At 45.7% G+C, this 17,970-nt stretch overlaps 1 protein-coding gene across 17 annotated transcripts in view; it reads right to left on the bottom strand.

The window, feature by feature from the left end:
- Window positions 1–17,970, bottom strand: part of LOC126195116 (CUGBP Elav-like family member 2) — a 1,269,424-nt gene that overhangs the window by 195,620 nt on the left and 1,055,834 nt on the right. The window contains exon 1 of one of the 17 annotated variants that reach the window (XM_049933605.1): window positions 14,834–15,177. The exons of the other annotated variants lie outside the window; for them this stretch is intronic. Within the exon in view, the coding sequence (XP_049789562.1) occupies window positions 14,834–14,990 (157 nt within the window). The 5' untranslated portion in view covers window positions 14,991–15,177. Of the gene's footprint in view, window positions 1–14,833; window positions 15,178–17,970 lie in introns of those variants that run through there. 17 annotated transcript variants of the gene reach the window in all.

Raw genomic sequence — 17,970 nt, 5'->3', positions numbered from 1 at the left:
TTGATTACAGGAAAAAAAAATCAAACTTGCAGACCATACAGTCTACGTGAGCGATGCAGCGGCTGCTAACCTAGTACTAATACACTGACACAGCTACGCCTGACAAAATTTCCACCTTAGTTTTCTGTGGGAAGGACAACCGAAAAAATACCTACATTCACGAGGTACCACAGAATACAAACCTTGCCGTGCGAACGTGTTTCGGGCCATTCCCTGGCACGAAAGCGCGTTTCTTACTGGCGTTCTGGCGTCTAAATTGTCGGGAGGACAGCGGGGTCTGTTCCACTCCCCTCATTGGAGGGACCGTTAGAACTCTTCGGTGACTGGCTGAATGAAGTGCGCCGAGCGGAGACACCCGAGGTTTGAAGGAAAGTGACGGGCTTTTCCGGGAAACCCACGACGACTTCGTCCTGGGCGTTACTTTCAGAACGGGCGCGACTTTTTGTAAGATGATTTGGACTTGCGCCATATGCCAAGTCGCAGGAGTTAGATTCAATACTCCTCGGGATGTCGATAAATTTCTCGAAACCGCGCGAGCCATGGCGTTAAGTATTGCTCGTGGCAGCGCAATGTACGGCGACATCATGCAGATTTATTGCGAAGACGATCAGCCCGCATTTTAATGTAATCAGTTGACTGGAATTTCAGCTGTTCGGGGAGTGAAGGTTTCATTCCTGTGCTTCAGCTTCTGCTAATCTCTTACTGTAACATACACTCCACGCAACTGTTTTCGTACTTCTTTCTTTTCCTGCCATGTTACCGTGCTGATAATATGGTTTCCTCCTTCTTACGTTTGGAGAGATACTGTGTACTCAGTTTGCGTCAATTTGCTAGCTCTGACAATAACCGAACATAAATGCAACCAGTATGGTCCAGCAATATGGTGGTGGCGGCGGCCCCCGCCTATTTTTCGAAATGATTTGTTCGTTGATTTATTTTATGAAGTGAACGTCTGAAAAACGTACTTGTTACGTGTTACCCATGGACTAGTAAGTCTATACTACTAGCAGATCAAACACTATACTTCACACGTTTACATGACCGTCTTAATTAAAATGCCGACGCTCTTCAAATACTTGTGTGAGATCGCCTGATGAGTGCAGGATTTAAATCTACGTTTCCTTCAAGCGACACAATTGTAAATTCTCTTCGTGATTCATGGGGATATACAACCGATTTGGATCTTGAACTGTACTACTAGCAAATGATTTTATTTGCCTATGCACCGAGGTTCGTAACAACAAACCGGTTTTATTTCCGAATACGCCTGAGTCCTGGTACACCAATATATATTTTAAGGAAGAGACGGTTGTCTGAAAAGGAGAGGGGTTGGAGGATGGGGGAAGAGGGGGTAACCTGTCAATTTTATAATGGTTTATCACCCAGAAAACAATCATTCACATGAACTCCGACTGATTATTTTGTGGCTAAAAGGCACACGTAGTGAAAATTAATATCAGGGTTGTAAGGTTTTTTAGAATTTATTACATTTAACTTACAATGATGAATATTACATCAAATGGAATAACAATTCTAAAAGCTTTTGTTAGAAGCGGCCACTCTGAGCATCATTCGACACAAAGCACACAGCGAGTTCTTCGCAAACTTTAACCAGTGTGTCTGGAGTATAAGAATCGTATGGCGTCAAATCTGGTGCCTGGAGGCCATGCGAAACAAGCTCCGTCCTCTGGTTCCTTGCGTCCAATCCAGCGGTCGGGTACAACACGTTTTAACCAATCGCTTACTGAATGTCAAATTAAGCACGTTTCAGCCGTCTAATTTCTAAACTGTTACTTTATTGTGCTACTTGTTTCTGCTATATATTACACCTTTCTGCGATATACAGGGTGTCCCAGTTATCTTGTCCACCCAAAATATCTCTGGAACAATAACAGCTATTGGAAAACGACATTCACCGGTATCAATGTAGGGCTGGGGCCCATGAATGTACATATTTGGAAACATTCTAAAACGAAAGCATATGTGTTCTTTAACACAAACTTATGTTTTTTTAAATGGATCTCCTGTATTTTTTCTTCAGCAATCCATAGCATGAGAAAGCACTTACACAATGGCGTTGCTTGCATCGCAATATTCCCATTACATCCCGAGATATTGAGACGCGAAGTTGACGCTTGGAACACCCGACATGCGCTGCTAGCGCACGTCCTGAGACTCAGGCGTGAACCCCATGCTGCCCGTAATCGCGAGGTGATTGACATGTGTAATCACACCTCCATACTTATCAAGAGGTCCGAAACGAATAATACGGTCTGCCGCCATCAACTCTCACAAGCACATAATGGTTTCCCTCTTGCACGTTTTACGTATCTACGTACACAAATGAACCAGTGCCGATCGGTGTACACCCGTCAGGTTGTCTTATTTATCCTGCACACCCAAAGTAAGGTTTATCTAATGCGTTATATGACCCATTGTGCGTGTCGCGCAGGGCCTGGCTCTACCTAGTCAAGTGTCCAACGTAGTTCCCACTACTGCCACAGTTACCACTTCGCCTCGTTTATGATTTGCGACCCATGCAAACTCCTGTACTCCACCACCCTCCGAGCATCCCATTTGTTGTTGCTTTGGCGTGCAGTACACCGCTTGCCAGTGTAGTCGTGCATCAGAGTAGTCTAGTGACGGCACGGAGGTAGTATACATTGTGAATAAACGTTGTGTTGTGAAACTTATACTGTACAGTATAATGTACACACATGAAGATATGGTAGAAATGCTGATCTATGGAGAATGTACGTTGACGGGAAATACGTTATGAGATTGCTTGTTTGTTGATAGTACTGTTAGCGAACATTATGATTATTAAGTTAATATGTCTTTTTTCTACCCTACTCTACATACCTGTACTGTACCCTGTTGTAGGTGGACGAAATGCTGTTCAGGCAGAACGATTGTACAGAAGACGATTCCCTGACAAACCATCGCCTTCGCGCCGGATGTTTGGTCGTCTCACATCTCGTCTACGTGAAACGGGAAGCTTAAATCAAAGACCTCGACATCGTCCTAGAACACGCACAGATGAACGTGCTGAAGTTGCTGTGCTCGCTACCATAGCTGTGAATCCTCAAATCAGCACACATCAAATTGAACGTGAAGTTGGTGTGTCGAAATCAAGTGCACAGCGTATTCTTAAACGTCATAAATGTCATCCTTACCATGTTCATTTACACCAGGATCTTCATGGAAATGACTCCCGCAATAGGGTAACATTTTGTCGGTGGGCTCAGCAAAAACTTCTGACTAATCCAAATTTTTTTTGCAGATGTTCTCTTTACCGACGAGGCATTCTCCAACAAAGGAATTGTCAATATGACGACTTCTGAACCGCAAGTTCCCTGGTAGGTGGATTGGACGAGGTGGCCCAGTTAGGTGGCCTGCCCGATCTCCGGACCTTACACCGCTGGATTATTTTCTTTGGGGAGCAGTGAAGGATGCTGTTTACCAACATGAACCAACAACACCAGAGGACATGAAGCAACGCATTATTGATGCTTGTACAGCCATCAAAGAGGAAACAGTAGCACGAAGTAGGGCATCCTTCATCCGCAGAGTGACCCTATGTATGCAAACCAATGGGCATCACTTTGAGCATGAGATGTGAACGCTATGTTTAGTATGTAGTGCTGGTATCACAGTGGAAGTTTCTACAAAGGGCCATTTCAACCAGTGATGTTAAGAAACATTTGTTTGCAACAATCTGTCATTTAACGCATTAGATAAACATAACATTGATAATTATGTGATAATAAAACTAATTGGTTAAACATGTTTACATTCATCTTCTATGTCCTACATGAACTTCCCAAATCAAAACATTTTTACCTAAACAACGGTAAAACTTTTAGTCCACTTGCTAGTTTCACTAAAACCATCAACATGAATTTTACTATTACGAGTGAATGATTAACTGTCACTTGCGCTAGATCTACAGTAAAGTAAAGTTTTAACGTTGAACGGCATTACCTTTTTAGTAACGGATTAACGATAAGCGAAGTTAACTTTGTGACTAACGTTGCGGTACACAGATATGTTACAGAACCGCATCACCCATAGCCTATGGGATAAATACCTGCTGGAATGAACGACGGTAATGCAGGATGGCAGCAGACCGTATTATTCGTTTCGGACCTCTTGATAAGTATGGAAGTGTGATTACGCATGTCAATCACATCGCGATTACGGGCAGCATGGGGTTCACGCCTGAGCCTCAGGACGTGCGCTAGCAGCGCATGTCGGGTGTTTCAAGCGTCAACTTCCCGTCTCAATATCTCGGGATGTAATGGGAAACTTGCGATGCAAGCAACGCCATTGTGTAAGTGCTTTCTCATGCTATGGATTGCTGAAGAAAAAATACAAGAGATCCATCTAAAAAAACATAAGTTTGTGTTAAAAAACACATATGCTTTCGTTTTAGAATGTTTCCAAATATGTACATTCATGGGCCCCAGCCCTACATTGATACCGGTGAATGTCGTTTTCCAATAGCTGTTATTGTTCCAGAGATATTTTGGGTGGACAAGATAGCTGGGACACCCTGTATTACGCCATCTTCAGGCGCCATGACCGACGCTGTAGGTAGATTCCAACTTCGGTTCCTGTCAAAATAGGGGCCACTACTGTCACTGAATGCTGGGCCCTATTTTGACAGGAACCGAAGTTGGAATCTACCTACACATCGGTCAGTGGGCCTGAAGATGGCGTAATATATCGCAGTAACTGGTAGCCCAATAAAGTAACAGTTTGGAAATTAGACGGCTCAAAGGTGTTCGATTTGACGTTCTGTACTGAACAGCCGAGACCCGCTACCATGTCTGAGAAGATGGACATACAGAGAGTCGTGTACTAAGTTAGTGAGGGGGCGAACCATCTTGCTGACAAATGGAGTTCCGCGCTTCAACTTCTTGCAATCGATGAAAGAGCCATTGTTGTAGCGTTTTGGGACACACACACACCTGTTACAGATGCTTCACCGAAAACAAAGGCACTAACTTACCGAGGAAAATGCAAAAATAAACATTCAGTTTGTGCGAGTCTCAGGTGCGCACGTTGTGTGTCCACATTTCCGCTCACGTGAAATATAGATTCATCGCTGAAGACGACACGACACAGAAAATCTTACCATGCAGCAACATTTCGTTTGGAAAGTTGGCATGTAAGCCGCAGTCTGTAGGCTTCAGAGCTTTTAACAACTGCAAACTTTAGGACGTACCCGTCGCTCCTTTGGAGTTTCCACACAGCCGTTATGGGGACTCCTACTTCACGACTAGCCTCCCGAGCTTATTCGTCGCGGTTACGCGTGAAAGACTGTCACACGTCCGACACGTTATCCAGTGTCTCTTAGTCGTGCCGCGCTCTTCCCTTTGCAAAGGCAGCCGGCGTCTTGAAACCGATGATACCACCTACGGATATTACATTCAATGGGATGATTACAATGGAATGGACGTTGCAATGTAGAAAACGTGCAGTCCTTGTAAACTGTAGAACACAATTGGTTTCTGTTCACTGTTCTTCACCTCTGCTAACAGCGGTTTCTAACGGGAACGCACAGGTAACAGTACCAGTGCGCAGCTATACTAACAAAACTGTGGGTACCTCTTTCATCTGATGTATAATTTATAATTGTAAGTTTAATGTAACCGACGCTACATCATCTTAAAACAACGATATTCATTCTGAAACACTCAATGCAGTACACTCAATATGGGTAAGAATTCGGTCAGATACTGCCGTATTTCTGGACTAGGTAATTTTATAACACCGCCCACCTTAGTGTATTTCCTGACGCTTCTGTTATTGCTGTACATTCCTATTTACTTATATTATACAGTACCTCCAGGGTTTCAGAGGGAGATTGGAGGCAAGCTACAAGTCATGCAGAAAAATGGCATGCATCAGCTGATACAGCGTCTCTAAGTTTGGATTCATAATACTCACCATCGACTAACTGGACTAGAGGACAAGTGTGTTAGAAATTTCCCGGGAGCGGATGGTTTAGATAAATGTCCTGTCACCAATTTCAATGACACATTCACGTATTTACGCTCGCCGGTTATACTGAACATGTGAGTTACTCCGGTGGTACTTATCCTCTGTATCGCGATAGAAGTGCATGCCAAAGACTCCTGCTTCGACGTATACCTTTCACAGGAGACATTCACAACATTGCACCAACGACAGTTCAGTTTAAAGGTTCCGACTAGCGCCAGCTCCTCTACAAGCAGACACGCTGGCGAAGCTGTTGAACCGACGCCTCTGCGAGGTAGCGGGGAGTGTTCCACTCAACTGGAGGTAGCTTGTCTCAAATTGTCACTGCTTGGGTATACACGGTGCTGAATAGCAAAACTATGTCTTAATAGTAACGTTGCTGACGCTGCACTTCAGTCGAGCTTCCAAGGGTGTTAGCAAAATTGCGTGCGAGAGAGAGATAGATATTGAAATTGAAGGTACATGGGAGAAGGAGAGGCTTTTAGCGTGTTAGTGGTAGATTGGAGCCGAATAAGCACGTGGGGCGTAGTATGTGACGTATCACTGGTAGCGCTCTGCCCGCGAAAGGCAAGCCTGTGTTCCCTTTCGGGTACGACACAGCCTATCAGTTGTTTGTTATGACGGCAAGGCCAAATTACTTATAATTAGTTGCAATATAGGCAGTTCCTAATAATTTTAATGAGCTTTCAAAAGTACGATATACGCGAAAAGCGACTGAAAAACAGCTTTGTAATTTCTTTATGTTATTTTGAAACGTAGTTATAACCAACTGTGAACCTTAGATACGTGTTCATGGCAGCAAGAGCGGCGAACCTACGACGTTCATGACGCCATTAATGGTCTTCCGAATTATCGTCTTGTGTAAGTACGGAGGATCCATGCAATTTTAAATTTGTTACGTTCATGAGCATGCTCAAATACGTGTATGTAGCTAATACGTGTGTTGCAAATGTGTATGTTGCGAATGCCTTCCTCTCCATATACTGCACTATGTTTTATCTACGCTAATATAGATTAATTTTAATGGCATTGATGGGCTAATCTGTTTTGTGCACGGCATATCTGTATTAACGCAAGTAAAAGCGCCAGTTATAATTTCTGTATGTGTATTCAAAATTATTTTAGTAAGGAGGTATGATTTCTAGACCCGTATCTGTGAACGCCCCAAAAAGGGGTGTATATTTTCCGTAGTTTAGTGATCTTTTTTTGTATTACACCATCTTCATGGGATAATTTCAACCAAAGCGCACACCGCTAGGGCTTCGACTCCCTCAACAATTTTAGAACGCACCTGACTATACAGTTCACGTTATAAGTTGAATCTGAATTTATTTCACTGTATAGTGTTTTATTTCTAAATTTCGTAAGATGCTCGCGTTGGTCGGGTGAGGTATGTCAAACAAGAAAAGATACATTTCGATGTACTACGTTCACGTAGTACAGTGCTCTCATTAAATACAAGTTTTATTGCGTTTATTATTTTACGTGCGGTAATCACAACTCAAGCACAATTAAGCTTGGTTCTCGCTTTTTTTTGCTGCCTCCTCAATTATCCCAGCTTCTAACCTTAGCCTTTTATTTTCAGTATTACCATTCCTTAAGATTGCCTGATAGTACTATTATCTTAGTGTACTTGCCTCACTGATTTGTCCCCTTTGTAAGTTACAGAGTCACGTTTCGTACAGACTGCAAGTACCTATTGTGTTCCAATGCCCTGCCTTCAACCATCAAGTAATTTCCGCCAAGGATGTTTGCCCGTTCATATATCTCTGCCGCATGCTCTAGCCATATGTAAGATCTCACTTATAAGTCAAGTGTCTCCGTCGCATTCAATGCGTCGTTCGTGATGTTTGTTACTTAAATGTTTCACGCATAGGCGATCACCTCTTAGTAACGGGTCTGTTGTTCCAGTAACAGAGGCAAATTTACGAATTCTAAGATCAATAGATGGCGTGCTAGATGCAAGGCATCTTAAAAATCTCTGTATGTCCATATTTTCAGAGGTGGCAGACTCGGTTCTTCGATATAGGATGTCTAAGACCTTTCAGCCGTCTAGTTTCCAAACTTACTTCATTTGGCTAACAGTTTCAGCGTTTTACTACGCCATCTTCCGGCCCCTGACCGACGTGTAGGAAGATTCCACCTAGATTCTGGTCAGAACGTGGGCCAGCAATAGTGATATTAGTAGGTTTCTGCTAGCTGTAGCTATACCTCAACCATCATCTGCGACACGAGTCGTAAACAATAAAGTGCAGTCCTTTATTCAGTAAATCTAAAAGCCTCGATCTAAATACAAGTCTACCGTCTTAGATCAAATCGCCTCAAATGAAACGTTGGGTCTCCAATAGCTAGTTTCGCCAGCGTATTACAGCAATCGGGAATACAGCCCACTCCCGCAACATACGGTAGAAACAATGCTGTTTAAACGTAACGTTTCGTTTGAGGCTCAACAGTTTAGGACTAACGGGGACTAGCATGACGAGAGGGGATTTGAAACATCGCTGATGACGTCTTAACGGTTACGTACCCGTGCTGATGATGTAATACCCTTTACAGTTTTTAGGGGGTCTATCGAAACCTGCCTAGCGGCCGCGGTCGGCTGATTTACTCTCATACAAGGAGAAAAACGGCGCTAGTTGTCTTTCACTCATTAAGCACCAACCAACCACCAGTACGAATATACTTAAGAGAGATTCATGTCTAATTCAGAGCTTTACAAATCTCTGCCGGCCGCCCTGTCTAATAACACACGAGGTCATGCTGAATAGTAATGCCTCCGATTTTCTTTTTAATTATGTTCTCAGTATCGGCTGAGGTATGACGTCTCTCGTGCATTACTCTGTCGACGCCTCGCCTGCGCTAACTCAAGTTGGAGGGCTCCTTCCTAATTGTAGCGTGTAACATGGCGATGTGTAACTTAACTACGTCTGTGCGTGAAGGTAAACAGCAGAAAACGTGCCTCCAATTTAAACCTATAGAATGAATGAATGAATGCTGTGTGCTGTGGTGATTACATACACACGACGTCGTGTTGTTCGTGCTCGTGATGAAGGAAGTGGTGCTGCTAACCTGAAGGAGTGTGACGCAGACCGTGGAGACCAACCGACGAGACTCACCGGAATCGGACTGACGAACTTATCAGACTAGATCGAGGCATCCACACTTCACAGTTTTCTGTTCCGCGGTTCTCCAATGGTGGCCTGTACACGCTCTCCTCACACCCCCACACTTACATACCTGGGGGAGCTGTGTCTGTATTATCCGACGATGATTTCATCAACCCGATTTCGACGAGCCTCGACGGTTGTCATACGCGGCCGTCCGCTCAGAGTACTGTCACACAGTTTCACGTACGCAGCTAGACTGGCAACATTTGTAGGCAGAGGGCGTCTGCTACTGTAAAACGTCGAAAAGAAGTAACTCAGTTTGGACAGAAGTTACATTAACAAAAACGATGTTACAGAAAAAATAGCTGCCATGAAGCTCAACTCAGAAGACGAAATTCTTCCAGGCAAAGGGTTACGCCCACCGGAGTCGCCCGCCACGACGACCAAACAGCTGCAACCTTGTCGCACAGTCCTCCGGCACGTTAGGTACTATGCAGTGGTCCCATCGCACAACCTGCCCGCCTGCCGCTCTTCTAGGGCCCGTGACGACACACCGCGCGCTGCCCGTACTGTTTATCTAACTCTCTTACGACACACGCTCACGGTAAACAATTCCGCCTAGCGAGCCCGCCAAGGACGTGCCGCGCTGCCAACCGCGCGGAAAGAAAGTTCCTAGCGGTCAGGTGAGCGGCCCGTTCTAGCAGTCTCGCGTGGAAGACCGGCACTGCTGCGCGCAGGGTGACGTATGCAATAACATCGCGCATGCGCCAACCTTCGGCCGCTTCTTTTCCTGAACTACAGGTGCGTTCGTGGTCATACGGGCGCAATATTTCCCTCCCCTCAACCCCTCTCGTAACAGCAGCAGTGACTGAAGTTAATTTCCAAATACTGAGAATCGCGAAGATGCATGACGCTACAACGTCCATCACCACGAACACGACGGAAAGAATCTTTCTGAAATAACTTACTCGAATACAGTGAAATTCGTAGGGGTTGTCAGTTACACGTAAATAAATCTGTGCACTGTTATCCACACATCACTGAAGTGGGCGGTATGTTGCATTGTTGCAAAACCACCGTAAATTTTGTAACTCCATATGTTATTCAGAGGAAGACATAATTAATTAGTGCTTAAACTACAAATTATGTCTCCAATGTTATCTCACATACAAAGTAGAGTACAAAATTCTGCTTTACACCCTATATTGACAATACAAGATGGGTGGGAACCGCGAATTGCTACTAACTGCAATCTTAACTCTCTCAAGGTTTAGTACTCTAGGGTTAAAGGCGTAGTTCAGAGGTCAGACGAACTGCGGCCCTCCACGAGAGCGTCTGCAGTGCAAATACGACTATCACAGCGTACTACACACGACTTAAGACATAATTTTAACAAATGACTGAAATGTGATCTAGTATACATCAGCCATACCTTGAATATTTACAAACATAAGCATTAACCTATTACGAGTGTCTTTTTTTTTTTTTTTTTGGAAGTATAGTCCCTTTAACAAAAAAGTAAACTTTTTATCATCTTACGACTTCCGTAACTGACCAGCCCTACTGCACAAAATTGTTGAGGTTTTCGTCCCCGCCACCAACAATGGAGGATCAATTTCAACAATGCCAACAAATCGTGCACGTGAAACGTCAGAAAAGGTAGTTACAAGCCAACCGAGGATCGCAAGACGAAAGCCTGCAGGTAATCATTTATCTTGAACTTTCAATATTTTTGTTCAAGATCTAGTTCACACAGAAACGGAGAACCGAACTACGAAAAAAAGGGACAAGAAAAAACTTTTACTGGATACGTCGAAAGTACCATTACGGCTGAAAGGCCAGCCGAGGCTGAAGAAAGGTTACACAGAACAATACGAAGATTCCACGGTCAAACGCTCCTTCCGGTCTTTGAATCGAGGCAGTCGTCGCTCACGGTAAATGTTACGAACGACATTGCTTGTGATGGGGGTCTCATTCACTAGAGATATACGACGAACGGTTAAAGCACAACCAACACTCCCACAAGTTGTGGTACGCATGCTACAAACAAACTTTGAGCCTTCCATAGAAACTTAGAGAGACACGTGTTCCCCGGCGAATCCAACAGTTCTCACTAATAATTTATGGTTCTGATACTTCTACAAATACGATACGAGAGTTCATCCTTTGCACTTACGTCGGGTGCTACAACAGCAGTGTGAAATGAGAACAAACGCGGATACAAACAAACAGGATCCAATGCAATTCCTACCATTAGCCAACAATCAAAAGCCTCTGCAGGCTCGTGAACTGTGGCATTTACAGCAAATTATTTAGTGAAAAACGTACGGGCCGTTGCATTTTCAGTGTTGGAAACAGGCACTGTTAGAATCAGCTACTGAAGGGAGCACGGAGAAAAAAAAAAAACTACAGCAAAGTGTCTGTTACTGCATGCAGTACTTCGTAGGCGGTAACGTGCGCGCTCTTTACATCACCATCCACCGCGCTTGTTTGGGTCCGACGTACTTGTTGAAAACTTGAAATAGGCAAATTGAAAATAAACTGGAGATACTGGTCTTTTCTCCATGCTTATTCTCAACTGTGGCGACAGTCGCAGCATTCAGCGTCTCAAATGCGGAAGATAAGCTCTTGCACCACACTGGTAATAACAAGCGTAAAGTCGTGGACAAGCATGACAATGTCTTAAGTACACATTTCGGTCTCGTCCAGAGCACATGAAGATATTTAGTAGGAAGCTTCTCAAGCCGATTCTGCTTCAAGAATTATTCTCAATATACTATACAAGTATTTTATAAAGGCGAAAATGCACTGTAAGAGTGGAAAATAACGCCTTAGTCTGGCCTAAAGTGTTAATTGCCTGTCAACGCACGAGAATTAACGACCAAGCAGTAAGAGGTATTAAAAGAGTCGCCTAGCATCCGACCCAACTACGTGACACGTGCAAATCTGGATCGGTCCTGTAGACTTGGTCGGATAACCAAACTGATTAAGGCGACCGCTCGCGATACGCGGAGACCCCTGTTCGAGTCCCGGTCTGGCACAAATTTTCCTTGTAGCAAAGAGCTGACGTCAATGCATAGTCGCAGAATGCGAATCTCCGAATCTATCTCGACCTAAGAAATTCCGGTAACAATTAAAATTCCCGAGACTGCCGTCGTTCTCCGGCCGTTGACAGCCGGTCGGTAGAATTTTCTGGACTGGAATGAAGGGCGTGGTGACAGATCGAATTGTAGCGCAGCCAGAGGTCTCGTTTAGGACGGAAAGTGACGTTTTCAGTTGGTGACGCATGGGCAGACACGAACATGTTATGAAAATCTTATTTATTTGCACTGTACAGTTCATGCTGAAAGCAGGTGTCTTCGCCACTCTGATCTGATACTTTTCAAGTGCTGTGTTTGACGATAATAAGAAAGCTAACACCATAGTAAAAGGAACTCAGGGGTAAGTATCGGTACTTGATAAAATACGTGTGATTATACGACCTCGTAAGTAGAGAATTAAAGTAGAAAAATGGTTCAAATCGCTCTGAGCACTATCCGACTTAACTTCTGAGATCATCAGTAGCCTAGAACTTAGAACTACTTAAACCTAACTAACCTAAGGACATCACACACATCCATGGCCGAGGCAGGATTCGAACCTGCGACCGTAGCGGTCGCTTGGTTCCAGACTGCAGCGCCTAGAACCGCTCGGCCACACGGGCCGGCAGTTACAGTAGAGCTGAGGAATAGTTGTCTTGACCGGTTCACGGCTCGAAACTGACTCTTAGTATCGTATTCTTCAATACTCTCAGATTCGTGGCGTGTCACAGCCAACCGACGGGCCACACACACACTGTCCCGTGAGCGTTTCCCTGCGGCCGTTGGCGAACACCCGGGCCGGACGGCGGCGCTCTGGATTCGCGCCACAGCCGCGAGGTCCGCGCCCTCCGGCCAGTTCGCTCGCTGGCCACTCGGCGTCACCTCGTTGCGTCACGGCCGATGCGTCCAGCGCGCCGCGCCGTCACTCGGTCAGCGGATCGCATTTCTGTGCGAGCACTGGCGCTGAGCGCGCAGAAAAAGCAGTCCGGCCTCCCGTGCGTACTTTCCCGGCCGCCTTTACGGAGGCGCTCGAGCTGTGCAAGGTGCTCCGCCAGTTGCGCAATACCCCTCTGCTCTCTTCCGACGCGGCCGCCGCCGCCGCTGCCGTCCTTGCGACACTACGAATATTTGGTGAAAGTCCCCGCATTTTACCGCTGGCGCAGCACTCGGCGGCTGGCGGCCTACCTCCGCTTCCCCAGCGCGCGGCAACCTCGGAGGCGTTCCCCGAACACCGCGCTTCCAGAAACCGACGCGGCACGAGGAAGCGCTCCACGCGAAGCTGGCTTCTACAATTCCGCCAAGCACCTCTGTCGCCGCGACTCTTAGCACCGAAGAAAGTTACCAAAGAAACATTTTGAAGATCCCCTAGCCCAATTAGCAGCACACTTGCCATACCCTCTCGCGGAAGCACAATTTTTTTACGACCACGTAACACTTTCGCGTCGACCAAAACACACAAACTTTTGTCTCGCTGAGAATTAGGCCAGTTCGACACGAACAGGAAAGAGGAAAAGCCGGAAATTTACGGTGAGGAACCCAATCAGCCGTAAGTAATTTACGAAAAATGTGATAAAAATTTTGCTACAACGTAAACCTCGCTGCGAGCACGAGTTACACGTTAACCACTTGGTAAAGCCGGCCGCGGTGGCCGAGCGGTTCTAGGCGCTACGGTCTGGAACCGCGCGACCGCTACGGTCGCAGGTTCGTATCCTGCCTCGGCCATGGATGTGTGTGATGTCCTTAGGTTGGTTAGGTTTAAGTAGTTTTAAGCTCTAGGGGACTGATGACATCACAAGTTAAGTCCCATAGTGCTCAGAGCCATTTGAACCACTCGGTAAATTCGGTCAGTCGGTCCACATTCTGGCAGTGACCACACGGTAAACACGGCCAATGTATTTTGTCGGAACACAAACAACACACTAGCAAAGTAATGAATTTTTAATTTGAAGAGAGTGGAATGGGAGCTTTGCTGGTCTGCTTGACGGGCAATCCCGCCATTCGGCTGATGCGTTTCGGCTAAGGCACGGGAAACGAGGAATCAGTAGGCCAACCGGGAATTTAAACGTTTATCTTCCGAATAGAAGCCTACATTTACGCCCAAGTGCATACAGGTCGCCATCCCCCCGCCCCCCAAATACACAAGATCACGCGCGGGCTGTGTGTGTGTGTGTGTGTGTGTGTGTCAACTTATCTTTCGGTACCAGTACCGGCAACGGCAACGACCTCATAAGAGTATTTTAGTGACTATAATACGCATACATCGTATATAAATTACAAAAAATACGGTGGGAACTGGGAGCACACTACGTAATTTTTATTTAATTATTAGTGGCAGAAACGCTGAAAGCGAAGCAGTTTCCCCAACAATCACACTGGAAGCTCCGCAGGCAGCTTCCGATCTGTGCTACTTGCTATCTGTTAAGACTGTTCACGAACCTCCTGTTTAAGAAGAGAGATTCCAAAGACTTTATCCTTTGCCGATCATCTGTTCTAAGAAGAGTAGTGGGACACTACAGCCCAGGAAGACCCGACGCATCTTGCCACATCCCCCGGTTTGTTTACTCGACGTCTAACGGTAGTGCAAAACAACAATAGGTGGGGACGGGTTGAGAGCCGCAGAGAGAGAGAGAGAGCAAGTACCTGGAACCATGTAGGGCGTCTGCGCCGAGGGCGCGGTGGGCAGGTAGTAGGACGGCTGCATGTAGTAGACGGCGGGTCGCTGGTAGTAGGCGGTCACCGCTGCGGGGTACTCGTACGGCGAATACACGTGGTGCAGGCGCCGGCTGGACGACTTCATAACGCGGGTCCGGCAGCCACCACCATGGCCCCCGAGGGCGCGCGACGCGACGACCGCTCCCCACACGCACTGTCAGCGCAACGCGTGCCACGCACCACAGCGCTACGCACGCGAGAGCGCACACACGACCGGTCCCGCAGGAGCGCACGACGACACGGCACGGCCCGCGTCCACACGACCCGTTCGCTTCGCGAGAGCCACTGGTAAGCGGCGCAACAGAGCCGCCGCTCCGGACTCCGTGGCGGCGACGCGAGCGCCGCCGCACGGCCGCGGCAGGCACTAGCCACGCGGTCGCCGGGGAAACAACTGGGTGCGCGTCTCCGCATCACTTCCTCTTCCTTATCGTCCGCGCTAAGAATTACCTACTCATCACTGGCACGCTGAACACACAGGGTTGGAACGGCAACGGTTTACTACATACCACACCGGCGGAGACGAATGAAGTGATATAGGAAGCCTGCCGTCCATCAAAGTTGGAAACGGCCTCAAATTGGCCAATAGAAGCCACGTGGACTACTACAGCACACGCCCGCTGCGACAATTCATTTCTCTTTCTCCCTAAACTCGTTCTTTAATACCAAAACACCTTGTCCGTCCACTTACAAAAAAAACTGACGTTTCACTAAATTTTGCCTCAAGATATTATAAAATATCACAGCATAAAATGAACAATCAAATCGTTTTGTCTGTCTACGCTTCCTACTACAAAACTAAAAGTGCTGGTATGCGTTTAGTTTCGACAGATCTCATGCTTTCTGCGTAACGTTTGCAAAAGAATCTTTGGTTTCATTACCCTCTCAAGGAAATTTAAATTAACAATGTTAGCTTAATTCCCTACTAAGCTGGTAGCGTAAGGCAGCGACAAGTTACTGAGTATTTTACGAGCACCGCATGCCCCGAAGCTTATACGGCTTTTTTTCAGGCAAATTTCGGTTTGTTTTGAGGCTTGGTGCACTGCGACTGTCGTACATCAAACTGTCTGCCGTAACTTCCCCAACATCCTTTACGTTGCGGTTATAATCGTCCACGAACTACGCAAATTTTCCAGTACCCGTAATTGTGTTGTAGCTTGGAAACTAGAAGTTTGGACATCTACCCTTGTATGATCTTTTCTTCTAAGTTCTATGTGAGGAATCTTAATCCTTAATCAGAGAGCAGAACTTCTATATATTAATAAGTCTACCATTGCGTAAATGTATACCCTCATCTGAGCTCATAGACTGTTTTTAAAAATAATATAATCTTAACGACAGGCTGTAAACGAACTATGTCAGCAATTGTCAGTGTTCCTTCAGCATCATTAATTTCAACGAACGAAATATTTGGAAGATGTGAGGTTCCTTGGCCGCGCGGGATTAGCCGAGCGGTCTAGGACGCTCCAGTCCTGGACTGTGCGGCTGGTCTCGGCGGAGGTTCGAGTCTTCCCTCGGGCATAGGTGTGTGTGTTTGTCCTTAGCATAATTTAGGTTAAGTAGTGTGTAAGCTTAGGGACTGATGACCTTAGCACTTAACTCCCATAAGATTTCACACACATTTGAACATTTTTTTGAGGTTCCTTACACCAAAACAAGTGAAAAATTCGAAAGAACATGTCTTTGAAAATCTTTCGTTTTCAGGTTATTAATGTAACTTTCTTCCCCCATGAACCATGGACCTTGCCGTTGGTGGGGAGGCTTGCGTGCCTCAGCGATACAGATGGCCGTACCGTAGGTGCAACCACAACGGAGGGGTATCTGTTGAGAGGCCAGACAAACATGTGGTTCCTGAAAAGGGGCAGCAGCCTTTTCAGTAGTTGCAGGGGCAACAGTCTGGATGATTGACTGATCTGGCCTTGTAACATTAACCAAAACGGCCTTGCTGTGCTGGTACTGCGAACGGCTGAAAGCAAGGGGAAACTACAGCCGTAATTTTTCCCGAGGACATGCAGCTTTACTGTATGATTAAATGATGATGGCGTCCTCTTGGGTAAAATATTCCGGAGGTAAAATAGTCCCCCATTCGGATCTCCGGGCGGGGACTACTCAAGAGGACGTCGTTATCAGGAGAAAGAAAACTGGCATTCTACGGATCGGAGCGTGGAATGTCAGATCCCTTAATCGGGCAGGAAGGTTAGAAAATTTAAAAAGGGAAATGGATAGGTTAAAGTTAGATGTAGTGGGAATTAGTGAAGTTCGGTGGCAGGAGGAACAAGACTTTTGGTCAGGTGATTACAGGGTTATAAATACAAAATCAAATAGGGGTAATGCAGGAGTAGGTTTAATAATGAATAAAAAAATAGGAGTGCGGGTTAGCTACTACAAACAGCATAGTGAACGCATTATTGTGGCCAAGATAGACACAAAGCCCATGCCTACTACAGTAGTACAAGTTTATATGCCAACTAGCTCTGCAGATGATGAAGAAATTGATGAAATGTATGACGAGATAAAAGAAATTATTCAGGTAGTGAGGGGAGACGAAAATTTAATAGTGATGGGTGACTGGAATTCGTCAGTAGGAAAAGGGAGAGAAGGAAACATAGTAGGTGAATATGGATTGGGGGGAAGAAATGAAAGAGGAAGCCGCCTAGTAGAATTTTGCACAGAGCACAACTTAATCATAGCTAACACTTGGTTCGAGAATCGTAAAAGAAGGTTGTATACCTGGAAGAATCCTGGAGATACTAATAGGTATCACATAGATTATATAATGGTAAGACAGAGATTTAGGAACCAGGTTTTAAATTGTAAGACATTTCCAGGGGCAGATGTGGATTCTGACCACAATCTATTGGTTATGAACTGCAGATTGAAACTGAAGAAACTGCAAAAAGGTGGGAATTTAAGGAGATGGGACCTGGATAAACTGAAAGAACCAGAGGTTGTAGAGAGTTTCAGGGAGAGCATAAGGGAACAACTGACAGGAATGGGGGAAAGAAATACAGTAGAAGAAGAATGGGTAGCTCTGAGGGATGAAGTAGTGAAGGCAGCAGAGGATCAAG

This window comes from Schistocerca nitens, chromosome 7 (genome assembly GCF_023898315.1).
Source record: "Schistocerca nitens isolate TAMUIC-IGC-003100 chromosome 7, iqSchNite1.1, whole genome shotgun sequence".
In the NCBI taxonomy this organism is placed as follows: Eukaryota; Metazoa; Arthropoda; class Insecta; order Orthoptera; family Acrididae; genus Schistocerca; species Schistocerca nitens.
This window is presented reverse-complemented; position numbering and strand designations above follow the sequence as displayed.